Source organism: Diorhabda sublineata, chromosome 10 (genome assembly GCF_026230105.1).
Source record: "Diorhabda sublineata isolate icDioSubl1.1 chromosome 10, icDioSubl1.1, whole genome shotgun sequence".
Classification (NCBI taxonomy): Eukaryota; Metazoa; Arthropoda; class Insecta; order Coleoptera; family Chrysomelidae; genus Diorhabda; species Diorhabda sublineata.
Window position 1 is genome coordinate 8,255,662 of NC_079483.1, and position 27,202 is coordinate 8,282,863.

The following is a 27,202-nucleotide window of genomic DNA, read 5'->3' on the forward strand; positions in this document are numbered from 1 at the left end:
AAGCTTTCTTAGAGAGATTGTCACTGCCTAATATGCTCGTGAGTAGTTCATTTACACGGTAGGTTTGCATAATTTTCACGTCAAGAATATACGAGGGATAGTTAAAACTTATTCAAAAAATTAGTTTACCAAATATTTATTTAGAAGAAAATAATAAATCAACATCGATCCTTAAAAATTGAAATTAAATCTATGAAATTTATTGGATTTAGTGATTATATTATAATAATAATAATCCGTAGCATCTAAACTCATAGTATCCACATCATTTTGAATGCTAAAAATTATAAAAAAAATTATCACAATAAAAAAATTTCTGTTAATTACTTTTTTCTTGTGATTTTTGTCGGTCCCCTCATTTGATTCCACTTCGATACGCGGTGTTCGTTATAAATCATAAGACCTAAAACTGATATCCATAAACCGAAAATCAAAGTTTCATGCCTTTCCCAATTTTCAAAAAACTTCATTGATAGACTCAATATTTCCGCCGATTTAGATACATCCGTGATATCCCCGAAATATTTCAAATAATTTTCGAATAAAAACGATGTAAACATTTGCGGTTGCGTTGAAAATTCGTCGATAAGTGATTCGATATTATGACTAAGTCTCCAAGAATCCCCCACAACTTTTCGTTTCGGATTCAAAACTCTACCTAAACCGTGAAAAAGCCCCAAAGTTTGGTCTCTAAACATAGAGTTCGTTTTTGTATTTTCATTAGATCTTTTCCTTTTTGCAGTTTTCTTTTCTGATTCGTTTGATATCAAAGGAACATCTCCAATTCCTGTCAAATACCATAGATTAAAGAAAAAGTATGAAATTTAGATCACAGTATGTTTTTACCCATCAAACTGGCTACATGGTATTGATTGATGGCTGTTCTGATATCTCCAGCAGCTGAAACTAAAATTGCTTCTACCATTCCAGAAGACGGTAGCTTTAATTTATCAGAATTCAATTTCACCAACTCCTGGGCTCTCCGTAAAGCACTTTTCATCAACGTTGGAGCACATATATTAAAACTAGATTAAAGTAATTACATTATATATAGATAATATCTATTAATACCAAAATAGGATAATTTTTGATGGAATTTACGTTAACAACATCCATAAACATAGTTAAAGTCTACAATTAATAATTAAGTATTTATTACTTACCTTATATGACTTATATTATATTTAAGCATAATTTCCTCAGGAAACAAAGTTCTTTGTAAATTTAAATTAGAACTACTTGCATCCGTACATATAAATATCACAGGTTGTCTTGTGGTGCTTTTACAAGTTCTAAAATCATCGGAAATTAGGATGTATCATTTCCTTTTCGTTTTATTTTTACTCACTCCAATACCTCGAAAAACTCTTGGGGGTTTTGAATTATTGCGTTCGGAAAATCTTTTACTAATGTCACCCTATTTTTGGAATTTTCAAATAAAGAATTATATTTAGATTCAGAAAGAAATTCAACGAATTGATCTATTTGATTCATTCCTTTATATTCGTATTCTTGGTCTATTGGATTAACCCATTCAGATATTGAGATTTTTAAAGTTTTACATATAACGGTGACTGTCGAGGTTTTCCCTGAGCCAGTAGGACCGGATATCAAAAGAAATGGTGCACTTACCTAAAAAAACTACTACTTCAAAGTCGATCTACAAAATTATAAAGGATTTTACCCTATTATGAGCTTGTAATGTGTTTATTTTCAACCATTCTTCAACTTCTTGGAGTTTTTTAGGATGTACTGCCAAGTCGTTTAAAGATTTTGGAGTTAACTTTTCGTGGAAATTGAAAGTTTCTTTCGTTTGTTTGAATAATTCATTTTTATTTTTTATTTGTCGGACAGTTTTGGTTTCGAAATTTTTCTTAAAATCTACACTAGTAGTTGAAGGATTCTTCGTCGGAGGACCAAAATCGAAATATTTCCACTAAAAGCAGATATTGAAGTATTTCTTTAATATTTAAAGAACTAAAGATACCTGATTCGAACTTTTGATATGATCCATGGTGAACATTTGAAATTTAAAGAAATCTACATTTTTTAAATAGTGAATTACATTTTCGTCTTCTTTTTTCAAAGATTCCATAAATCTATTAAAATTTTTTTAATTACACATCCATAGAATAAATAAAAAATTATCAAACTAATTTATGTTAAATCCTTGGATTAATATCTACTTAGAGTGTTAAACTCAATCAATATTACCGTTTTATTATTAAATAATAGAGTGCTAATTTATTCCTTCCATAATAACCAATTTTGACATGTTGGCTAGCCAAGTACTATCATGGTAGAGGCCATAATAATAAGTACAGAAGAATAGATTGTAGTCAATAAAACACGTGTAGCGATACTTTCTCGTTTATTTTAATAAAAGTGAGTAGAAAAAAATGCCAGAATCGGAAAGTGAATTATCAAATACAGAAGAAACTAATGGTGATCAAGTAGCTTCGGAAGTACCCGAAGGTACGGAAAATTTGCCAGTAACGTGGAAGGATTTGGTAAGATAGAATCCACGTGGGCGCCTGCATGGAGTGTAAATTTTATTATAATGCATTTAGGGACTTGTCGATGTGTTGTGCAAAGCTTGTGAACAGTTAAAATGGAAAGAACCGTCAAAAATTCAAAAAGAATCTATACCTGTAGCGTTACAGGGAAAAGATATAATTGGACTTGCAGAAACTGGATCTGGGAAAACAGCGGCGTTTGCTTTGCCTATATTACAAGCACTTTTAGAGAACCCTCAACGGTATTTCGCTCTAGTTTTAACACCCACTAGAGAATTGGCTTTTCAAATTTCCGAACAATTTGAAGCATTAGGTGAGAATGTTTTTTTTTCATGTAGAATTTGATATTTTTGAATTATTTTTATCAATGATGTATAAATTAAGGATTGATTTTTATAATGAAATAATTATTAATTCGTCACTACCTCTGAGGTTATTTGAAATTAAATATATGAAATTTATGGAAATACTATATATTTATTTAGAGTTTTTATTTGAGGTTCAAGTATAGGTGTAAAATGTGCTGTTATAGTAGGAGGTATGGACATGATGTCCCAAGCGCTAATTCTAGCAAAAAAACCTCATATATTAATAGCAACCCCCGGTCGTCTACTCGACCATCTGGAAAATACAAAAGGTTTCAGTTTGAGAGCTTTGAAATATCTCGTTATGGACGAAGCTGACAGAATACTCAATATGGACTTTGAGGTCGAAGTGGATAAAATTTTAAAAGTTATACCAAGAGAAAGGAGAACTTTCTTATTTTCGGCGACTATGACGAAAAAAGTTAAAAAACTGCAGAGAGCTTGTTTACAAGAACCAGTAAAAGTTGAAGTTTCCACAAAGTATCAAACTGTCGAAAAGTTACAGCAGTATTACATTTTCATTCCAGTTAAGTTCAAGGTCAGTATTAAAATATTTTTTTATTATTACTTTCAAAATTATTTTTTTTTATTGCCCATATTCATTTGATTGTGATTCAAATCGAAATATGCTGAAAACTTTAAAATTTTCATTTATGCATTTTATTTTTTTAATACGAGGGCTATCAGAAAAAATAACAGTTATATCAGATCAGATATATGTCGATTGTATGTTTAATTCGAAGTCGATTATGTTTTTAGTATTTCGTTGCTAATTAATGGTTTATTATTAACATGATGTATAAAAAAATGTATTGATGATAATATGAAAATTACAATATTATATTCGTCACTACCTCTGACATAACCTCCAAATTTGTTACCCTACAAATCGATATGAGGGTTGAGAGACGTAAGAGTTTAAAATTTCATTGTAGGACGTTTATTTAGTGAATATTCTCAACGAATTGGCCGGTAATAGTTTTATGATTTTCTGTTCGACGTGTAATAATACGATAAGAACGGCATTGATGTTGAGAAATTTGGGGTTAACGGCCGTACCTTTGCATGGTCAGATGTCCCAGAATAAAAGATTGGCCGCCCTGACGAAATTCAAAGCTAAAAATAGATCGATATTGATATCCACCGATGTAGCTAGTAGGTAAGTGGGAATTAACAATTAAATTTATTAACTTACGAGGTGTGGTCAAAAAGTATTTTAATCATAACGTTTTTTTACTCAATTTTTCAATATAGCTATTTTGATGATTCAATTGTGTTGAAACTTTCACTTTTAGCAATTTTTATTTATTTTTGGTAAAAACTAGGTGTTACAAGGTACTAAATCTGGTGAATAATGTGTTTGTTTTGACGCCTTCTTTTTGTAACTGTTTGAAGACATCACAGTGTCATGAAGAACAAGTTTATCCATTTTTTGCACTTTTTTACTTGACCGTTTTTCTTGCTCAATTGAGTCATTTCGACATTTGAATCGCTTACATCACCATCTTATACAGATTTTTATATTCCAAGAGCTTTTCTTGCACTTTTGTTGTATATTTCTTTCCGTATATTTCCGAAAACAACTCTTAGTTTCTTAATGATCCTCATTTTGCACATTTTTGAGTTCTAAGGATCAATTTTCGATCTTAATCGGGTCTTTTTCACTTTCTACATAGATTTTGTAACTTTACGAGCTTTTTGGCAGTTTTCTTTCGGAATATATGTCACTATAATATGAAATGGAGAAATCGAAACAGGTTTAAATTCAAAGTGGTATCGGAAAATCTTAGTTTAGGTTCTTTTTTTACTTTCCACCCCCCAATTGACGAAGGAAACCTTCATATTAGCCAGTTTTACGGGGGGACTTCGAAAAGTTGCAATAAATCCATTTTTTCTTCGACATACCAGCGTTAAACAACCTTAACGTACATTTTTGGCCATTGATGGGTATTATAAAGATCATCGGGGTCAATAATTGATCAAATCTTGATTATTTCGCTTATGATGTACAAATTTATAGTTGATTATTCGATGAAATGATTCGTCACTACCTCTGAAGCGATTTACTTTAGTTTCCCTTCGAAATTTGTTTTTTTTTTCTCGAAATTTTTATATGAATCGATTTTTAGGGGTCTCGATATTCCGCACGTGGACGTGGTCATAAATTTCGATATACCCACGCATAGCAAAGATTATATTCACAGGGTGGGTCGAACGGCTAGGGCGGGTAGATCCGGCAGGGCTATAACTTTCGTAACGCAAGTAAGTGATTTTTTTTTCGAGTTCTTTTCAATGCCTAACTTCGTTTTTTGTTTTGTTTTAAGTACGACGTCGAATTGTATCAGAGGATAGAACAATTGATAGGTAAACAATTGCCCCTGTATAAAACTGAGGAGGACGAAGTGATGGTACTGCAAGAAAGGGTTGCCGAAGCTCAAAGGATAGCAAAAATGGTAAAAATCAACTTTACCCTCATCGATATCCTTTTGATTTTTTTTGGTTTTTGTTTATTTAGGAAATGAAGGACCTTTCTGAGAAAAAAAATGGAAAAAGGAAAAAAGGGGGTGGTGGTGGGGGTGATGATGATGATACCGAGGAAGCCACCGGCGTGAGGAAGAGATTGAAGGGGGGAAAACAGAAAAAAACTGGGAGGAAAAAATAAAATACAATTTTTTTTGTATAATAAATATTCCGAGTGGAAAATATCGTTTTATTTAAATAAAAATACGTAATACAGGATAATAAGGGATTTTTTTTATCTTTGGTATTAGTTTTTACCCACAATTTAAAAAAAAATATACATATCGAACCTTGAAATATATTTTTTTATTAAAAAACCTCGTTTTTTACTAGTTTAAATATTAATAAACGATAATGATTGGGAAAATTTCATTTAAAATTATTAATTTCCTAGTATCTCGGAAATATAGACACAATTGACAACGTGGCATTCAATTTTACCAAATTATTATGGAATTTTCTTCTAAAATTATCAATTTTCTAGTATCTCTGAAATATAGATAAATTTGACAACATGGCAGATAATTTTAGTGAATTATTGTGAAAATTTCAATTAATATTACTCTAAATTATTGTGAAAGTTTCAATAAAAAATCATTACTTTCCTAGTTTATCAGAAATATAAGACACATTTGACAACGTGGTAATTAATATTACTAAATTATTGGGAAATATTAATTTTCAAATATTTGTGAAATATAGGTACATTTGTCAACATAGCAAACAGCATTGAAAACCATAGTTTCATTAAGAATAATTTCCGAATATCTCTAAATTGTAAATAGATTTGACACCATAGCATTTCGTCATTTTTCTTAGAATTGAAAAAAACTGCTGATCATTAAACTGTTTATGGTATGGGTATTAGAAATCGAACTTTTAGTCTTAGATTGTGTGTTGTTTTCATTATTAAATAGTTGAAATGAAACATGCCAAAAAAGTTATTATGCATTACTTTTCATATATTATCAATCATTTAGAATTCCACAAAAAGTATTAACTGAAATTTTTACTTGTAATCTTATCATCTAAACTTGTAAACCTCTCTTTTCCTATAATAAATTCAATTCAAATCTATTTTATTGTACTTACTAACACCGGACTATGTTCACCAATGAATAAGGCACAAATTGATTTTAATTTTAAAACTCACTAAACCATAATATGAACTAAAAGTCTAAAAATATGGAGAAACAGCACTTAAATGAACAAGAACGAATAATAATAAAACATAACCTCAAACTGCGAAACCATCCTCTAATATTGAGTACTAGTGTTTAAATATGAAATATGTAGTTAAAAAAATGTCAAGACTGCTAGGACCCATTCGGAATTATTTAATTCGATGGTTTGACGTAACCCGCGAGCATAAAAATATTATAACTGACAAATGAACAGCTTTGGAATCAAATTCACGAACGAACAATTTCTTTAAAAAAGAATCAGTTTTTGTAATAAGTAACCTAACAAATATTTTCAAGGTTATAGACGACAAGAAAATCGAACATAAAGTAATTAAAAGTAGACGAAATAGAAATCATCTCTAGTTATGGTTAAATTTGGCAACGAAATAAGTACCGTCCTTGATACGTGACGATTCTGCGCAATAGAGATTACGTGTTGCAACAAGGCAATTTTGTACTGTTTTACGAACGATTCTATGGTTCAACCGTCTTAGGTATCGTAGGTGAGTCGTTTCCGGGACGGTTTTGATAGCAAGTATTATTAAAAGAACTATACATAGCCGGAGTTTGCGTAAAAATATCATGTGAACGTTTCAGATTAGCAGATTGGAACAAACCTACAAATCGTCGAATTCGCCATCTTTAAAGCATTAACGTAAACATGCAAGTTATTGCTATTATTAAGAAACTTAATTTAAAAGAGATTAAAATAAAGTAAAATTAGTGATTGTGAATTTTCTTCCATATTTGAATGTAATAAAATGTGAAGTGAATTTATTTTTGTATAAAATTTGTGTAAAAAGTGTGATTTAATAAAAACTATGTGTGGATCAACTAGTTCATATAACAAGTAGAAATAATGAAGATTCAGGTATGTATTTATATTTATCACAAAAATATGTAAATCGACCGACATACACATACAATAATAGAAACGAAATATTTGTTCAAGAGTTATTTTTACATGATTCATATATGTACGTTGTTAAATAACTGATGTAAAAAGATTGGAAGTATTCAAAATGGTGGATGTACACCAACGCCAATTATATTTGACTTAATTTTATTGAATTAAATATGTTTAACTTGAAGTAGAATTTCTAAAAAAGAAAATCTGAATGAAATAAAGAAAATTTATTTCGTCAACTTTGTACTTCTTAGACCTTTTTATATATTTTTCTTTGTAAATAGTTTTGATTTCACGTCTCTTTCGATTGAAATTTAGTTTTTTAAAGAATAAAAATATTGATAAAGACCAAAATTCGTCGAAATATTCATAAAAAACTAATTTCCAATCAGAATAAACCAAAAATTGAAACAATTTCGTATAAAAACTAATATTTAATTGAAATACCGCGATGATCTACAAAAAACTAGGCTTTGCTATCTAAAAAAATTAAGAAACTTACAATTATATGAACAAATATTCGTACTGTGAAAGGTAGTGATGCCACCTTGACGACTTTTTCCCTAAATTTGGGGAACAATATTTGGAAAAAATGATTTTTACGTAATGAGATGAAAATATCACAAAATAAACGTAATTTTGTTATTTTAAATTGTGGGTTTGATAAATAGAAATAATTAATTAGAATTTTTGTAAATTTCCAACGAATCGACGAATACTTCGTCGTCTTCATCGTCTTCATCCCTTTTATGAAAAGAGTGTATCGACCTCGGTTCGGCATAAAGATCGTTATCTATCATAATTTCACTTTTCAATGAACTTTTATGATTTTCTCGTTTTATAGTCGAATTAATTTCATTCGTTTCTAAGGAATCTGGAAAGATACTATCTAATTGTGAAGCGATTTCCGGGTTTTTTCTAAAAAAAATACCTATAATGAGCCTAAGAAAGATTTCATGAAAATTATTCAATTTACAAGTCTCTTTTTCAAACAATATTTATATGAAACAGTTTTTTATTCAAGTATAGGCCTATAATCATGACGCACATTATTCCCAACTATAAAAAATAATTTAAAAGCGATCTGATGTTAGAACGTGGAAGGGGTTGAATTTAAGGGTAAAAAACGGTGTATCTCGATTTATGACAAAACTACAAGTCCTATGCAAAATGGCAAATAGCAAAGTCGTAGGTAATCTACAACTTTTTTTTAACATAACCTCAAATTTAATGTGAAAGATTGAAATAACCAAAGTTTTGGTTTTTTTAGTGTTATCTTTTACAAAAAACATTTTTTTTTCGCGAAATTTGATGAAAATACACCATTTTATGTATTGAAATATTTATTTTTTCACCTTATTTTTGACTTAATATCGAAAAAGCACCTTTTTAAAAAAATTCGAGAGTTTTTTGTTCGTGGAGATTTCTACTTTGTAATGATTCAAAAAAATATCATCGCCATGGTGCATTTTTTCAAAAAAGGTGAAAACACGATAAAATTTTTTTTTAATCTTCATTTTCCATCATTACTTTTGGTCAAAATGAGGTGAAATAAAAAATATTTCGAATCAAATGAATTACAGTGTGTTTCGGACATGAAAAGAAAAGTTTTCAACAAATTTTTTTTTTGTAAAAATGTAAATGAAAAAACAAAAACTTTTTCGAATTTTTCACATAAATTTTGAGATTATGTGAAAAAAGTTTGAATACAAAAGTTATAGATCTTTTTATTACCTACAACTTTGCCCTTTGACTTTTTTCCATAAGACTTATTATTTATTCCCGCCAATTTTCAATCGGTAAAGTAGACGCAGTGTTGCCGAACTTTAAAATATTATTAGTATTTATCGCGTATAATTTCCTTGTACTTACTTATTACAGTTATTTATTGAACAATTATTAATTTATTTAATTCGTACTTACGTTTCTTCGGGAATTACAACACCGGACGGTTTCAGAATGGGTCCAAAGAATCTCGTCGATTCTATAACGTTCGTTGAATCGTCATCGTTTTTTTGAGTTATCGTTAATGATTTATGCGGTCTAGGTATATCGTAATCCGGTTCTGAGAATCTTCTTTGTTTTAACGGTACCAATTTCGATAACTTGAGACAAAAAAAAATACCGTGCACAAAATTAACACTGAATACGACTCATAGAACACAAAAGAATGACAGGAAGTACAACCATAGATAAATAACGATAAGTGGATGGATAGGCGGTTCAGTACGAGGGTAGGGTAGGTGTGGTGCAGTGTAGTGTACTTACCTCTTCGTCTTTAATGTGGTTACCGTTAAGACTAGAAGTAACACCTGGTAACAGCATCGGAGCGTTTGTCACTTTAGCTAATTCCGATAATAATCGACTTAACTCATCTTGATCATCTTCTTTTTTATTAATCTCATATTTTTGATTATTTTTCCTCAAAATTACGTCGTTTTCAAAAAAATCTGGTTCGCTAAATTTCTTTATCAATTTTTTAACTTTGTTTTTCTTAGTTTCCGTTTTTTGATTATCCAACTCGTTCAATATGTCGTCTAAATTTGTTAAATTGTTTATTTGTTTTCGTTTCGGCGGTAAAGCTATAGGTTTATCAGTCGGGACGTCGAGATGTGGAGGGAAAAAATTTTTTTCGTTAATTTTTGGTACTAAAATTGATTTGTTTATTGTATCGTTCCAATATTATTGTTTTTTATTCATTTTGAAATGCTGGCAACCAACATAACAGCACAGGTTATGAATAAACAAAAGTTGTATGACATAAGTCTTCGATGTTGTCACATTTATCATTGTTAAAATCATGAGATTTCCCAAGAATTATTTACAATTCAAACAAAAATATTTATAAATCGTTATTATTTTAAAAAATTTTGAATTTGCACTCTCATTTCATAGTAGTAAAATGAATGTAAACATAGGGATTTTAAAACATTATATAACAACAGGAGAATAATTACAACGTGGCAACCATGTAAAATATATATCTAGGCCAACTTATAAAATCGTTTCGATGACTCACGATTGTCTTCGATTTTAATTTATTTCTTTACAAATACATCTTCGTAGTTGATTTTTATTTTATATTTCGATGAAAATCATTTGATTGAAAATTATTATTCATAATTTGTCGATAAAATTAATGTTGGTTGTCAACATTCGAAAGCACGGAGGCGTGTCTTAAATCGACTCACCTAGCGGGGTATTTTGATAACTGTCAGCGTTATTTCCATGTGTTTTCTCGATAGATTCGATTAAATTTTCCACAGGATTTTGATTTGTAGTAAAATTGATATCGTTACATTTCTTTTCCTATAAATATATACGATAAATTACTCATAAAACTCAAGTTGATGTGTAAGAATAAATACTGGCTACAATGTGTATGAGTGTCAATGACATTGCATCACAATATGGAGTGTGTACGTTTCTTCTTCTTTTCCATCTCTATTGGCCTTTTGTCTAAAGACATACAGCCAATGTACCGCATAAAAAAAGATGATTAGTAGAAAGTGATACTTACCAAAAGTATAGGTAGTTTTTGTTCTAATATATTTTGTAATTCTGACAGCATTTTCACTGTACTATCATCGGTGGAGGAAATTTTCTCGACGACAGATTCACGTACAGTTTCGTATATACATTCTTCATCATCGTCATATTTGCGTTTATCTTTTTTCTTCCACATCCGATTGATGAAACTAGATCTTTTTTTAACTTTAGTAGAATGTTCGTCGTTATCCTTAATCTTCACTTCTTTTTTCTTCTTCTTTTTTGTTTGTTTCAATTCGCACGGTTCGGCATACACGACACTTTCGTATCGAACATCGTTTTTCGCTTTGTCGTCGAACAAAGGTACGGAGTAGGCGTTTTCTTCTTCTTTCCGATCTTTCGATACGTCATTTTCGTTTACATCTCTGGATATTTCACCGTTTCCTTCTATCGATACGTACGTATCGTTATCGATGATAATCGATTCATTTTTCGATTCTGTTTTTTCTTGTTTAGTCGTGGTGTAAACATCGTTTTCTATAAAGTAAGTTTTCGGTCGGTTAACGTCTGATTTTATCGAATCGAAATCTTTATTATTATTATCGTTATTTCGTGCCGATATCATTTCGTATATATGTTCGCTGTTTCTTCTGTCAATTTCTTCTTTTTCTATGCGGTGGTCTTTTGTTAAACTGATCACATCCACTGGTTTGCCGTAACTTTGTGCCCCAAGTTTCTGTAATCTGTGTATGATATCGTCTTGGGGGAATTCAGGTTCGAGCGTGGTATCACTGATTTGATTTTTCGGTGTATTTTCAATCGAATATCTAAAATGGCTCATTTTTTGGGTAGGTTTGTTTGGTTGTATCTCTGCCATTAGGGCTTCCATCCATCGATTTTGCTCTTCTAAATTGAAGGCTCTCTACAAAAAATTAAAATCTTTTTTTTTTTCAATTTATTTTTAGCTAAAATTTGACATATTTCTTACTAGTGTAATCGTAACTGTTCTTGTTTGAATTTGGAATACTCCGACTAGAGATGGGCACGGTTTTATTATAGTGGTCGGTCCTAAATTAACGGAACCTTTACAGGGTGAAATACTTTCGTAATCGTCTTTAGATCGGTAATAAAGTAAAAGTCCACCTTCGAGGACGAACCAATATTTTTTATAAGAACTTCTCATTATCTGAAATTTGAAAAAAATTCAATAGACCGAATTTTAATGGTTTAAATTCAGTTTGACGTCACCAAAAATGAAAATAATACTTGCGTTTCTGCCTTTCTTTTCGAGATAACCCGAAATCTTCGTTAATTGCTTGCTGTTATCCTCCATAATCGTTATATCTGTAATAATGTCTCATAATTAATATAGCACACCCTGTATAATTTCAGTTTTAATTCAAAATTTTTTTTATCTATTTCGACGAATAAAATCCAACCCTGTATACTTATATCAAGTGAAAATATGTGCACCCACTAAGAATACGATCGTGTTAATTGCTTTCATCAATAACATAAAATGAATGAAAATGTTTTGATGCACACTGTATATCAAATGGAATTATTCAATTATAATAAATAAGATAATACGATAGCGATTTGTTCCGATGCATTTTCAACTACTTATCTAAACGAATACGTAGGTGTTAATCTAACATTCAAAATTGACTTATTTAAAAAATTTAAAATTAGTTTAAAAAGTAATTACATCATCTATTACGATCAACTAGATAACCCCCAATACTTCCGAATCCGAAACGTTAAAGTATATTTTACTTCTAATTAGACAACCATTAATACAATAATGTATTGATTTTTCTACTTGAAACTAGAGGGCGCAATGAATTAATATTAGGTGAAAATATGTAGGTTTCTTTTATAGCACAAACGAAGTGTGAAAAATAATTGACGTATAAAAATTGCGTGTTTCTTTATTATAGTTATTGTTAATCTATTGCAAATTAATATGTTTTTGAAAGTGAAAATATACTCTATTAAGAGTAAAAGTATGTTAATACCAATTAATAGTTAGTAGTAATCGTTATACGAGGGTAAAATGAAAAGTCTTTATTTGACATTTAACGACAATCATATTTCTTAACAAATCTACTGTCTACTACAATTTATGTTCTTAAAAATACGAAATAAAAAATATTTTTCACTTTAAATATGTCTGCTTCTTATTTACGACAATAATAAATTAATTAACTGTTGTTATATTAAGTTGATATATATATTTGATTTCAGATTACATTACATAAACAAACAGGATGTTTAAATATTATGAAAATAATATTTTTTAATCTACAGAGTGTTGAATTTAAGAGAATAGTTTTTAGAGCCATAGAGTTTATTATGTCTCGATAAAAAGAGACAGAAAGTTGTACGCATGCGCTACTATAGCGTCGTGTTTGTTCGTTTCTGTGTGTAGATTGTAAAATTACTGGTAGTTTCACGTTCAAGTTCAATAAACTTACCTGTTTCGGAATAAACAAAAATACACAATTTCACTTTGAAAAACAAATAAAATTGTATTATTAATAGTTTTCCATCGACTACGACGTATCGCCGAGAGTGTACTGCCAGTTTTTCGAAACCCTCTTTTTTGCTCCGCGATGCGAAACGAGTAAAAGTAAACCACGACGAGGTGGATCGCGAATAGAATTTAATACTCGACTGTGGTATAATTTTAGTGGCTGATACACTGAAATTGTATCCATTACGGAAGTCCACTTCCGTTTTTCGGTGATATACTGGTAGGTTGTGTGTAAAAAATAATGTGATACGATGTTTCCTAAGCGAGGGATCGTTTCAGATGTTTCTAATGTACGTCTCCATTATCTTTATATTTACATTGTTGTCAGATTTTACGATTTTTACGGTAATTCGCGTTATATGAATTTCAAATAAATTTAATACAAATATGTTTAGATATGTCGTATAATATTTCAAATCGCGTTGTTTTACAACATACAGGGTGCTTTTAAATACATTTGACTATATTTTTGGTAATTTTATATTTCGAGGTATCATCGTTTTTTTGTTTTTTGCTCTTAAAAATCGAAAAATCATCTGATTTCGATGAACTTTTTTTAAATCTTCGTTTTTACGGCAGATTTACGAGAAAAATTATGGAAATGAAAAGTTCTATTGGTTTCAGGGTTTTAAATGTTTAGGAAAATACAATCATTCACGTATAATTGTTGATAACTTTTTTCCGAATTAACAATTCATCTTTTCTCACACATAATCGTTTTTATTAGGTAATCATAATGAATAAATGAAATAAAAACATTCTTAAAATCACTTATTGTAATCGAATGTGCAATATTGAAAGTTAAATTTGAAAAATTGAAAATTTTCACCATTAAAAAAATTGTATCTCGCTAAATTTGACTGTTAGAATGAATAAACAAACATTTTTCAATATTTTTTTCCAAAATGTTTGTTTTTTTGTGTATATTAACAAAAAAAAATACACGAACTGCGTTGGATGTTTTGTAAAAAATTTATGATCGATTATATGCGAAGAAGATTAAATTTAAAGTCATAAAACTATATGAAATCTCCGGTTCAGATATTTCACAAATTTTTTTTCAAAAATCCGCCGTAAAAACGAAGATTTTTAAAAAAAAATTCATCGAAATCGGAAGATTTTTCGATTTTCTAGAACCAAAAAACTAGAGGACCGCGAAATATAAAATTACCATTTGGTATTTCGTAACGGAGTCAGGATTCATTTGTCAAAAATTTCCACAGCTCACTATGAAAAATACGAATAATTCTTAACGGCCCCTTAATTAGACAATTTGTGAGGTAGTGGTTATTAATTAGTTCACTGTTTTGTACCAGAAGGTATTTTTTTCACAAAATTTATCACAAATCACTAAACGTATATACAATTGTTCAGAAAATGATCCCTGACCTTCGCTAACAATGGCGGTGTGTGACGTCAACCACAAAATTGAATGAAATATACATTACGAACTTAACTAATCATATATTGAAACGTGGCAACGCTGTTGGTAGTAAGTGACGTAGTTATGCCGCCCAAACATCGTGTATGCGGGAGGGGAGACATTATTTCATATCGATAATAAAATAGAGACGTTTTTCGATACGGATCGATAGTTTTAATAAGTTAAACACGTGTTAATTTACTTTATTTTTATTGTTCTATAGGAATCGCTTTATGCTATATTAAAATCTTTCTAATACGTAGGAGGCATTTTTATAAATAGATCGTTGACTCTTGGGAATACTTTCTGGGTAGGTGAGTGATAAAAATGTATATATGATACAGAGGTTGAGATAAAAATAATTTCGACGCGTTTATAAAGCCCTAATTACACGTAATATATACATAAATTTTTTTTTAAAATGACAAAAAATTTAATTAAACTTATTAAACTAGCGTTTACTCTATCCACTACGTATTTACGACAAACATTGGTAAAAATATTTTCGTTTTTTAATATAATTTTAATGGGATACATTCTAATCACACGAAGCTGTCAATTCTTCTTGAAAATACACTTAACCTAACAATCTATTTACGTTTGTGAACATTCACAGGTAATAGAATTATTTCAATTGTCATAGAACTCGATGGTTTAATATAGTTCTATGTTCGAAGACTAGTAAAAAAGAAGAATATTGTTATTATCTTTGTTATGCTACACAGCCAATTATTAACGTATTATAAATCAGTTTAACTAAATACAGATATAGAAAAAAATAACATTTTAATTCGCTTATAATTTAAATAGGATATATCGTATTCCAGGCAATAAAAATTATCTCTATAATGTTTAAATAAATAATAAAAATTATTACGTTGAGTGAATATACAGGGTGAGATTATTTTTACAAAAATTCTATACCGAAGGTGTTTTTAGAAAAATGCTTGAAAATTGATTATTGCCCACATACGTTAAAATTTTCCACAAGAAGATTACAGTTTTTGCTAAATTACAGTATAAATCAAAAATTAACATCGCAAAGTTAATTTTCGTTGTTGCCAAAAGTCTGGAAATTTCTGGCAATTAACGACAAATCTCATACAAAACTAAAAGGTATTAAAAAATAAATTTTTACGAGTCGCCTGGTACAGAATGTTTTTTCACGTTATATTTTTGTAAGCAAATAGTTTAATTTATCATTTATTTAATCAAACGGTGGGAAACGGTTTTAAAAGTTAAATCCTCGTTCATATAAAATTATTTACGATTTAAAAATGAAAGAAGATCGTTCTGAATTGACCGAACTAGTTTACGAATCTCTCAGTTTAGATAAAAACGATCAAAAACTACTCAGAAACGATGAAATTACCAAGAAAACGAATAATAATTGGTTTTTATACATTTCGGCCATTGTAGGTAAGAAAAAATTCACCAAACACAAAATTTTAATTATTTCTGTTTTTACGTAACTTATTATAGCAATAAATATCTTCAGAATGATTAAACAGTTTCTTGAATCCATTGAAAGTATTATTGGTTGCATATCTAACTAATATTTATACGTATATTAATAAATTGTGACCTAAATGTTGTGTCCTGTCATATAAGACGCCATTTCCACGCCATGGGCATCACGGACGATCCGTAATGCCCCAAAATCATACGAGCGCTGGGCAAACCCCATAACTTGCCTAATGGCATCAAAGGGTTCGAGTCTAAGCGCCCGATTGGCTTCTCAAAGGACATCGGTAACTTCTAGTGGACCTATCTGGACGCCCATGGGCTCCACAACTCTCTGAGTGCCTACAACTATTAACTATGAAGGTATATCGAGATTAGAATGAGGATTCACTAGCTACAAGATGAATCCCGGGTTTCACGTCGCCGAGATTCATTCGGATAACTTTCTGAGTGTCAGACGGCAGTTATTTCGGTATTATCTGGAACCACTAACCCCAGGTCCTGTGGAAACCGATTTGCGCGATATAACTTCGTAGTTGTGGACGATCAGGGAACCTTTGGGCACATGGGCCCGATCGGGCGTTTTGGTTTAGACTTTTTGATGTGGTTAGACACGTTGTGGTGCTTACAGATAACGCGGTCTGCAGTTTAGTCCTCGTCCACGCACCAACGGCACTCCGGATCGTTCGTGATGCCCTAGCCAAGTTACCAGCAATCATTTCTTGTATTTTCAGCTAATCTCAGCGTGTTCGTTGTATCGAGTGGATTCAGTTGGACGTCTCCGGCGTTACAAATGTTAACGTCTAACGATACGTCCGTGAATCCATTAGGAAGACCAGTAACTCCCGGAGAAGAATCTTGGATAGCGTCTTTATACAGTCTAGGAGCTGCTATAGGACCTTTGATCGGCGGGAAACTAGCCGATAGTTTAGGAAGAAAAACGACACTGACAATAATGGCTGTTCCTAAATTGATTTGTTTGTCGGTTATTTGTTTCGCTGGCGACGTTAAGATTTATTACGTTTGTAGATTTATAATGGGTCTAGTATTGGGTACGGTTTTCGCTGTAATACCTTTATATTTAAACGAAATCGCCGACGTTCACAATCGAGGTACCGTCCTAGCTATGATGGGATTTTTTTTGAACGGCGGGTCTCTGTACTGTCTTCTACTCGGCCCTTTCGTTTCCGTTAAAACATTAACTTTTCTATGCGCCGTACCTTTGTTAATATTCGTAGTTTCGTTTAGTTTATTCATGGTGGAAACCCCGTCGTTTTTGATTACCAAAGGAAATAATAGAGGAGCCGTCGAAGCTTTGCAGAAATTACGAAACACCATCGATGTTCGACGGGAGTTTGAATTCATTTATAAATCGTTGGAGGAACAAAAAATTGATGATTTGAGGTTGATGGATCTCGTTAGGGACGTTTATTTGCGAAGGGTTTTGTTTGTGAACGTAGGTTTGGTATTCGCCCTTCAATTTTCGGGCATCAACCCGATTTTAGCTTTCTTAGAAACTATTTTTAGAGAGAGCGGTTCGAAAATGTCGCCTTATATATCTACGAATTTGGCCGGCGGTATACAAGTTTTTACTACGATTATCACGATTAAAATAACAGAAAAACTGCAACGGAGAAAACAACTTTTGTTATCGATTTTTTCCGTTTTTTTGTGTCACTTTATCAACACTTTTTATTTCTATTTTAAAGATGGTGATCGCGACGAATTATTTTGGTTGCCGTTGGTTTGTTTGATGCTTTTTATGTTTACTTCCAACTTGGGTCTTTCCACTTTACCTTTTACTATAATGAGCGAAACTTTTCCTCACAACGTCAAAGCCGCTGGCGCTTCTATAACGATTTGTAGTTGTTTCGGATTCTCTTTTATCGCTACTTTGATTTTCAGAATTCTCTTAGACGAATACCATTTAGGAGCCTGTTTTTTATTATTATCTATAAGTATGTTAATCATGGTGGTGTTTTGTTATATTTTACTACCAGAAACTAAAGGTAAAAGCGTTAATGAAATCAAAGAATCCGTCTTAACAAAATGAAGTACACGTCACTCAATAAATCGTAAAACTAATTAACATATCATCGATTTTATTCACCTTCAACAGCAATGATGCCTTTAAATAGGCTTCATCGTAAGCAATTGCTTCTTCTTTTAAGCTAAGCACCAGATCCGGACTATACGGTGGATGAGGAAGCGATTCGAAGTGTAAATCGTTCTATTCAGTAAATCGGTGCATTGTCTTGATGAAACAATGGTTATTTCTTCGATTTTCCTCGATTTTTGCATTTTGCCATAACCTTACAGTATTTTTTTCATCAATTAACACAAACAATTATTTAAAAAAAAACGACTTAAATGGCTGTCACTTTTTACTCACTAATCGAAACGTCATGAAATTTGACACATAGAAAGTTGGTACTTCCTAAACGTCATACGGATTTGACAATGACAGCGTCATCTGTCTGTCATTCACACGACTTATTGAGTGTTGTTATGTTTATGTATTTTACAATAAATTTTGTTATTATTATATTTTATTTATTTCAATCCTCATCTAATTATCCGAATATTCGGTTCTGAATATAAACTTTTGACGTTAACTATACAGTTAACTATAACTTCACCAACCATACAAAACAACGGCGGTAATTTTTATATATAATAGGCATCAGCTGATTTTCACAATTGTAGGTTCTGTAGTTTTGACAATGTTGTATTCCGAAATTAACGAAACTATTTACTGTGATAGATCCAAACTAAACGTTTTGGTGGTTTATATCAAATTAGACGTTTAATTACACTTGTTATATATAGAATTTTTGGTCTAGAAAGATCTATTCAGAAAGAAAATAATAAAGATAGAGAGAGTAGATATGCCAGCTTGTTCTAGTGAATCCAAACGGCTGACAAAGAGAGAAAGAACAACGGTATACGCCTCTTGTAACGCCCACTTCTGAAATCAGAACGCTACCAGCCGGTGCTGGCTGGTCTTCCTCATAATCGAGGCCGTCTACTCCCGTTGACCGTGAACGGTGACGGATGACACAGACGAAAGATTACGCGCCAATTATTTTTTCATTGCTGTTGTAACATTAATTTTAACTTTCGTATATTAAAGTTAATATTTATTTAATTTTGGGTAAAATGCAGTATCATCATCAATATTATCGCCCCTGTAGAACCCGCAATTCTCACTATATCTCTCTATGCTTTTCGGATTGAATCGAAATTTCTTGGTCACCATTAGTATCCATTTTCATTGTTATTTTAGAGTTTAGACGATACAAGAAAACGGAATAAGATTAAGAAATGTTTTCGCATATAAATGACTCGTTTTGTTAATTTAATTTTATATCAACATACTCATTAAGAAAGATCTATTCATAGAGAAAATTATAAAAATAGAGGGTGCAGATATAACAGCTTGTTTTAGTGAATCCAAACGGTTAGAAGAGAGAGAAAGAACAACGGTATACGCCTCTAGTAACGCCCACTTCTGAAATCAGAACGCTACCAGCCGGTGCTGGCTGGTCTTCCTCATAATCGAGGCCGTCTACTCCCGTTGACCGTGAACGGTGACGGATGACACAGACGAAAGATTACGCGCCAATTATTTTTTCATTGCTGTTGTAACATTAATTTTAACTTTCGTATATTAAAGTTAATATTTATTTAATTTTGGGTAAAATGCAGTATCATCATCAATATTATCGCCCCTGTAAAACCCGCAATTCTCACTATATCTCTCTATGCTTTTCGGATTGAATCGAAATTTCTTGGTCACCATTAGTATCCATTTTCATTGTTATTTTAGAGTTTAGACGATACAAGAAAACGGAATAAGATTAAGAAATGTTTTCGCATATAAATGACTCGTTTTGTTAATTTAATTTTATATCAACATACTCATTAAGAAAGATCTATTCATAGAGAAAATTATAAAAATAGAGGGTGCAGATATAACAGCTTGTTTTAGTGAATCCAAACGGTTAGAAGAGAGAGAAAGAACAACGGTATACGCCTCTAGTAACGCCCACTTCTGAAATCAGAACGCTACCAGCCGGTGCTGGCTGGTCTTCCTCATAATCGAGGCCGTCTACTCCCGTTGTCCGTGAACGGTGACGGATGACACAGACGAAAGATTACGCGCCAATTACTTTTTCATTACTGTTGTAACATTAATTTTAACTATCGTGTATTAAAATATAGTCAACTATAATTACATTTTCAACTTATATATGTTCGTAGTGCGAAATCATAGACATAGGAATTTGCCACCAACTTGTTACTTTGACTTGTAGCTTTCATCTTTCTTATCAGGTTATGTATTATTTCTTTATGAACAACATTGACGAGCTGATTATAACTAAAAAAGCACATATTACTGTGAATTAATAAGTAGAGGCAGGTAAATCTTGTGTTGAAAATCCTAAAACGATGATACGAGAAAAAGTTTTGTGTTTGTGTGAGAGTGGTTTTGCGTGAATTTTAGTGAACAATTTGTGCCGCAAATTAACAAGTATCTAATGAAAAGTTGAGTTTAATATAATTTTGTTATTCTATTCTTGTTAGTTATATTTATAATCTATAATTATAGTAGTAAAAGCATCAAAATCGAGCTTAGGTAAGTTTTAGAATTACCCAAATAAAAATTGCATAAAATATACGTTATTTTCGAGAATAAGGACACAAAATCTAGCAACTATTAAAAAAGACCCAAATTCAGTTGTTAATAAGGATTAGGTAGGATAAATAGTAAATAACATTATATTAATCAATTTTATTGGTACATGCTTATAAATTATTCAAATTTTACGAAAAAAATGTATTTGAAACATAAATATCGTGAAATGTCTATTAGGGATGATCCCAACCAAGTTTAGGATCAGAAGCAACCGCCATATAAATCATAGCTCCTTCTCCTGGTAAAGGTTTGGCAGCAATGTACGTTCTATTATCACTAGACCATTTGCTAGTAAATTCATTTTCAATTTTTTGCTCACTCGTCTAAGCATAAAAGAAACATACAGTATAAACATTTTATTCTCTAAATAAAACTTTCTACAGCTTAAAAAAACATTAAACAGAAAATATAGTGTTAATAACGTGTCAGTTACGTATTTAATGAAATATTATATACAGAATGTCCAAAATATGCAATTTACATAATTTTTCATACAAAATATGTGAGAATTTTCCTTTTTATTAGTAATTTCATATGTATTTCGAAATTTAACGTACTTACCGGATCAAAAGCGGGATTTTCAGCCTCTTTTTGTGCCGCCTTATGGATAATCCTTAGCATGTATTTGAAAAACGCATTTCGGTTTTTTTTAACAATCGGATCATCAGATTTTAGGTTACATAATTTTTGAATCCACTTTTTGCAAATTTCTTTATCTAAAAATCCCTCGTCTTAAAGCACGGAATCATAAATCAAATTTTTTTATGTTGAAAATAATAAATTTTTGTTATTCACACCAACAAAATAGATCTAATACTGAATTATTTAAAGAAAAAATTTGTTTTTAATTTCAAATTACAATGTACCTCTTTTCAAGCCCATTAATTGAACTAATGGCTTCGCGATTTGTAAATTATTAAAAAATTCTTCATCGTAAATATCAGTTTGTGTCTTATTAGGTAATTCCGACATCGTTTGACTGGAATTTAGAACAATATTTGTCAAAATCAATGACATAAATAACAGTAATAAAAACAAAGGTTTATTTTCCTTCATCTAATATTAAAAAAAAAGAATATAAAGTGAATCAGTATCCATTTATGTATCTAGCAAGCGAAAAATTGAGATTTCAAAATAAACTTTGAGGGTATAATAGAAAGAATCTTACCATAGATTAATAATATTAACAATAAAAACTATTGAATACAATCAAAAGTACAACAATATCTGTATTCAAATAAATATAATAATTATTATAAACTAGGTTATAAAAATAAAAGATCTTAAACAGCAACGGTCATAATTTGATAAAAGTCTAGCGATGTTGCCGGATCGTCTAAAATAAAGTTGTATTTCTTACGTGTTCATAATTTTCAAAAAAAAAATAAGTTTATTTATCCAAAACAAAGCTTTTTGATTAATTTTGTTTATTTTTAACCGTAAAGAATCATAAAATTTTCCAAACTCAATCTAATTATAGTTTTAGATATTTTGCTTCCGAATTAAAAGTTTAGTTATTAAAATGAATCGGGTTTTTTATGTTTCTATGAATCATGTGATTAGATAGTCAAGTTTTTATATTTCTATTTATAATATTATGATTGAAGTGGGTAAAAAACAATATTAATCGGTTTCTCTTCAAAAAACATGTAAAAATTGACGTTTCTACCTATTTCGATCTTCAATAAATCAGGTCGAAACATAATTTCTTTTACTTATTGTTTTGAAATTGATTTTATATCGAAAGAGACCTAAAATCAAACGATTTTTCAAGAGAACTGAACAATTAAGGGAAACAATTTTTATTGATTTAAATTAAAATAATTCGATTCCACTTTTACAATTTGGATACGATTTTTGTTATAACAATCAATATTTTCAAGAATTATTCATTTTCTTAAAATTATGGTCCATTTTACGAATATTAACTTGAGTATGGCAACGCGTATTCATATTTTGTGACCCTGTTTTGTTAGAAATATAAGGTTTATTATTGTAAAGTCTGACAGCTTCTCGATTACCAACAACACAGAAACAGGTGGACAAACTAAATAAACAATGACTAAATTTATATTTAGATTGATAATATTGTATTTTACACGTTTAGCAAAATGAAAAATTTCTTATTCATATTATTTAATGAGATATGTACATAGTTTTCCCAATCGATGATTTTCAAATGACGTTAGCGGCCATATTTGTTTGTTCTATAAATAAGAAGGATATTTTTAAAACTATGATCAGATAAATCAGCTGATTGCGGATCGTAAACGATGATTATTTTTAAATTCTCATGATTTTTATGCATTTATAGTCGATTATATAGTTGTACAAAAGATTTCAGGTAATTATTAAGCAGCTATTAATCGACAAACACGAAAAATTTTAATAACAAAAATAATAAATCATTTAAACTTGAATTGTTTTATTTTATACAGATATGATTTATAAGATTTGTATATGGTAACAGAATGTTTGACCTTGGGCATAAGAGATGTCACCATAAATGTTCTTTTATATTCTAGCCCCTCCTCCCTCTAGTTCCACGCATATTCCGCGAAATTGAGTTGTTTATAGCGTATTAGACACAGGGGTGGCTTTTAGACGCGTTTCACACGCGAACTTTATGATATTAACGATGTTATCATGACAGTAATTTATTTTTCGTGCATTCACTTCCTTATAATCGTTATTTATGTTTTTGGTGACAAAAACTCTTAGCTGGTCACGATTTTATTGATTAATTTATCCGTATCATGCTGGTAATTTAAGAATTCAAACATATTTTTTAATTTCCAAGAAAAAAAAATGAAATTAGCATTCAAGTGTGTAGGTTTTCGAAAAATTAGGTTAGTAGTAAAGATTTTAGAAAACTGAATACGATAAATAAAACAAGGGGAGATAAAAAAGAAAAATCAAAATCAAAAAGGCTTTATTTTTGAGTAGAGGTGTTTCTTTAACCAAGGTTATGACTTTTATGGAATATTTAAATAAGGAAATTTTTTATAAGAATGAGGTTAAGAGTTTTAATAAAGAATATATCAAATGAGCATGCGCTGGGTGTATACGAAGTTATAGGAGGATAGAGATCTGATTGGTTGTCATGAAAACATGACTAAGAAGTTGAATCGGTCGGTAGGATGACGTGTGGTGTTAAAATGGAGGGTTGCCTATCTACTAGATTCACGTAACGGGTAAGATTCTAATCCTAACATCAATTTAGATAACAAAAGAATATTCAGTAATAACAATTCACAAATTTAGTCGTATTTTTGAATAAAAAAAAATCAAAGTGTTGATAATAACTTGCAAATAATGACAAAATTTAAAAATATATGTCTTTATTATAAATGTGGGAAATATTGTATAAATTTATGGAATAAAAACAATTTCCACTGTTAGAAACTTGAAACAAACCTAACTAAAGTTCGTGTCATTAAATTAAAAACAAAAATATCGAAGAGGCTACAAAATTTACCTGAATACTGTCCTGTTCGCGTTGTTTATCTACGTATACATTTGACAAAACTAATGACATACCCTTTATTCGTTTAATGTCACGATTCACGACAAACATGTAACTAATGACATTATTTTATGTCCCTTTCTATAAATTTCTGAAACCGCTAAATCTCATACGTACAAAGATAAAGGGTTAGAACAATTTTGAAAACTCGATTGTTGTAATGGCTACCGTTAAACGAGTAAGAAATAGAAAATGCGTGCCGATTTTAAATACAGAAGGGACATTTATTAAACCGATAATAAATCCTAAATATGATAGTAAAGAAATTTATTGCCAAAATTTACCGACGTTTCAAAGAATGCATTCGCATCACACACTATCTAGTGCCAGACGATTTGTTGGATATAAACCGTTCAGGTAAATAAAATTATTTTCGAATTTGCACATTTTAAATAACGAATTTTATTACAAAATTTACTTCACGTTACTACTGTTTACAATCGATAAGACTAATTATTATATACGGTCCTGTTGGGATCGTATTAAATGAAAAAAAAAAACATAGACAAACAAGTATTTGAACGATAGTGATCATCAATCTTCAACGTAAAACCTCAATCGAATAGCCAATAGTTTTTAAGCTAGGATTGTTTTGAATTTATATTGGCAGTTCTGTGGATTCGTAAGTAGTAATGGTGTACACTATACGTTTGACATATAACCTAATAAATATTATCAGTTTTGTTATTATTATTGTTATTTTCAATTGATGAAAACAATTTTCGTTAGTACTAATTTGTAAATAAACTATTATTGTTTCTCACAAAGTGTTTTATAGTTTATATGCAACTTATTTCGTTATACAAAGAACGTTCAAAAATCATAATTTCTTTAAACAATTTTTGGTAATAAAACACCAAATTTACCTATAAATATGTGTATTAATTAATTTTTAGTCATCTTATTCCCAAAGACGAACTGGATTTTGTTTTAAACGCTTCTTTTAATCAAACTTCGGAGGTATTTCCCAGTACGGTAGATATTTATTCCCAGCCTGAAACTAGAGGCATTGAAACCGGCAGACAATTACGTAATACGAGAGATTTAACACCTGTTAGAGAAGTGCAAGCATCTGTCGAAGATACCGCCGACGATATAAAAAAAGAACCCGAAAAAAGAAAAGGAAAACACGTAAAAATACCGCATAGATATAATTTTGTAAGGGCATTTATCAAATCTAAATTGAGAGTTGAATTGAATGATTTGTTTTACAGAGTCATAAAGTTTTAATCGGGGGTGTAACGGATAAAAAACACCCCAGTAACATAAAACTGATGAACTCTTCTCATCACAGTCCTCAAACGAACGCAGGTTATTCTAGACAAGATTCTGACGGCAACGTTTATCAATATTAATAAAACTAAATCATATTTTTGTATATAATAATTTGGTTTTGATGAATCTGTAATATATTTATTTAAGTATTCTGTTCTAATTTTTCGAAAACTCTGTAATATATGATTAAAAATTCGAAATGGTTAGAAGAAGATTCAATATTTCGTAAGGTGGAGGCCATAGTTTGAAAAAAAGTAGATTTGACATAAATCAATGTCTAATTTCTAGGTTATATTTACAACATTACAAGATAAGATATAATTTATAATGGAACTTCGTGATATAAATTATGATAAGGGTGAATACGTCGAAACTGTAAGATTTAATAAATTTTAATGTAGTAGTGATATTGAGTTTAGTTGTTGTAGGCGTCAGGAAACAAGGTGTGTCGTCAAACTGTACTTTGTGGATCTCAAAATATAGTTTTACAAGGAAAAGTGATAGTGCAATCCGATGCTATTATTAGGGGTGATTTAGCAAATGTTAAAACGGGAAGATATTGCATTATCAGTAAAGAAGCTGTACTGAGACCACCCTACAAAAAATTTAGCAAAGGGTAACTTGTCGACTATATTAAAAGGTTAGGTTAACTTTCTTATTACTTTTTAGTGTTGCTTTCTTTCCTTTATCTGTTGGGGATCATGTATATGTGGGAGAGAAATCTCTTATAAACGCGGCTGTCGTTGGAAATTATGTTTATATTGGAAAAAACTGTGTAATTGTGAGTTTTTTAATGAATTCATCAATTGTGTATTGACATAGTACTTTCAGGGACGTAGATGCACTCTTAAAGATTGTTGTGTGATCGAGGATAATACGATATTGGCACCAGAAACTGTGGTACCACCTTTTACAAGGTATGCCGGTTCGCCTGGTGCTTATGTTGGGGATTTGCCGGAATGCCAAGCGGATCTGATGGTCGATTTTACAAGGAGTTATTATCAACATTTCCAACCAACTAAATTAATTTAAATAATAATATTTCTTTTTAATATATTATTTGTATAAATTAATTTCATTTTTTTCTCCATTATAACATATTCAAGTCACATAAATCGAACATGATAAACTTTATTCTACTTAGCAAATTATCTTTGGGAAATCGTTTGTTTTGAAAATTTAAAAAATCAACATTTCAAAAAGTATTCATGTTCTATGGAAAAAACAAACAACTTTATTACAATAAATGATGGGTTTTATATGGGTTATTCTTCTTCTTTCCCTTCCTTAACATGGCC

At 30.5% G+C, this 27,202-nt stretch overlaps 7 protein-coding genes across 8 annotated transcripts; 4 read left to right on the forward strand and 3 right to left on the reverse strand.

The window, feature by feature from the left end:
• Positions 1-120: 120 nt before the first annotated feature.
• On the reverse strand, positions 121-6,914 carry LOC130449404 (cell cycle checkpoint protein RAD17). Its single transcript, XM_056787205.1, has 8 exons — positions 6,494-6,914; positions 1,988-2,099; positions 1,685-1,936; positions 1,349-1,632; positions 1,164-1,292; positions 847-1,025; positions 328-787; positions 121-277 (listed from the first exon to the last, which is right to left on the reverse strand). The coding sequence occupies exons 2-8, from the start codon at positions 2,093-2,095 to the stop codon at positions 172-174; spliced, it is 1,518 nt and encodes a 505-aa protein (XP_056643183.1). The 5' UTR covers positions 2,096-2,099; positions 6,494-6,914; the 3' UTR covers positions 121-171.
• LOC130449405 (ATP-dependent RNA helicase DDX47) lies at positions 2,299-5,584 on the forward strand. The gene is made up of 7 exons (XM_056787206.1): positions 2,299-2,510; positions 2,571-2,829; positions 3,016-3,419; positions 3,817-4,040; positions 5,011-5,143; positions 5,206-5,334; positions 5,397-5,584. The coding sequence occupies exons 1-7, from the start codon at positions 2,400-2,402 to the stop codon at positions 5,541-5,543; spliced, it is 1,407 nt and encodes a 468-aa protein (XP_056643184.1). The 5' UTR covers positions 2,299-2,399; the 3' UTR covers positions 5,544-5,584.
• On the reverse strand, positions 5,551-13,871 carry LOC130449401 (MATH and LRR domain-containing protein PFE0570w-like). 2 transcript variants are annotated; one of them, XM_056787202.1, is made up of 8 exons: positions 13,459-13,871; positions 12,252-12,325; positions 11,970-12,167; positions 11,013-11,903; positions 10,684-10,801; positions 9,761-10,140; positions 9,416-9,597; positions 5,551-8,410 (listed from the first exon to the last, which is right to left on the reverse strand). In XM_056787202.1, the coding sequence occupies exons 2-8, from the start codon at positions 12,312-12,314 to the stop codon at positions 8,170-8,172; spliced, it is 2,073 nt and encodes a 690-aa protein (XP_056643180.1). In that variant the 5' UTR covers positions 12,315-12,325; positions 13,459-13,871; the 3' UTR covers positions 5,551-8,169. The 2 variants fall into 2 exon arrangements, with proteins under 2 accessions (XP_056643180.1, XP_056643181.1); XM_056787203.1 differs by having other exon boundaries at positions 8,135-8,410; positions 12,248-12,325; positions 13,459-13,512.
• On the forward strand, positions 7,404-27,163 carry LOC130449407 (dynactin subunit 5). The gene is made up of 5 exons (XM_056787209.1): positions 7,404-7,456; positions 26,193-26,279; positions 26,333-26,520; positions 26,574-26,685; positions 26,736-27,163. The coding sequence occupies exons 2-5, from the start codon at positions 26,232-26,234 to the stop codon at positions 26,934-26,936; spliced, it is 549 nt and encodes a 182-aa protein (XP_056643187.1). The 5' UTR covers positions 7,404-7,456; positions 26,193-26,231; the 3' UTR covers positions 26,937-27,163.
• LOC130449403 (facilitated trehalose transporter Tret1-like) lies at positions 16,206-18,949 on the forward strand. Its single transcript, XM_056787204.1, has 2 exons — positions 16,206-16,359; positions 17,139-18,949. The coding sequence occupies exons 1-2, from the start codon at positions 16,218-16,220 to the stop codon at positions 18,455-18,457; spliced, it is 1,461 nt and encodes a 486-aa protein (XP_056643182.1). The 5' UTR covers positions 16,206-16,217; the 3' UTR covers positions 18,458-18,949.
• LOC130449408 (uncharacterized) lies at positions 21,277-22,329 on the reverse strand. The gene is made up of 4 exons (XM_056787210.1): positions 22,272-22,329; positions 21,970-22,082; positions 21,665-21,819; positions 21,277-21,426 (listed from the first exon to the last, which is right to left on the reverse strand). The coding sequence occupies exons 2-4, from the start codon at positions 22,073-22,075 to the stop codon at positions 21,277-21,279; spliced, it is 411 nt and encodes a 136-aa protein (XP_056643188.1). The 5' UTR covers positions 22,076-22,082; positions 22,272-22,329.
• LOC130449406 (uncharacterized) lies at positions 23,822-26,192 on the forward strand. Its single transcript, XM_056787208.1, has 3 exons — positions 23,822-24,986; positions 25,526-25,787; positions 25,844-26,192. Exons 1-3 carry the CDS (start codon positions 24,790-24,792, stop codon positions 25,982-25,984), a joined length of 600 nt encoding a protein of 199 aa, XP_056643186.1. The 5' UTR covers positions 23,822-24,789; the 3' UTR covers positions 25,985-26,192.
• Positions 27,164-27,202: the final 39 nt, after the last annotated feature.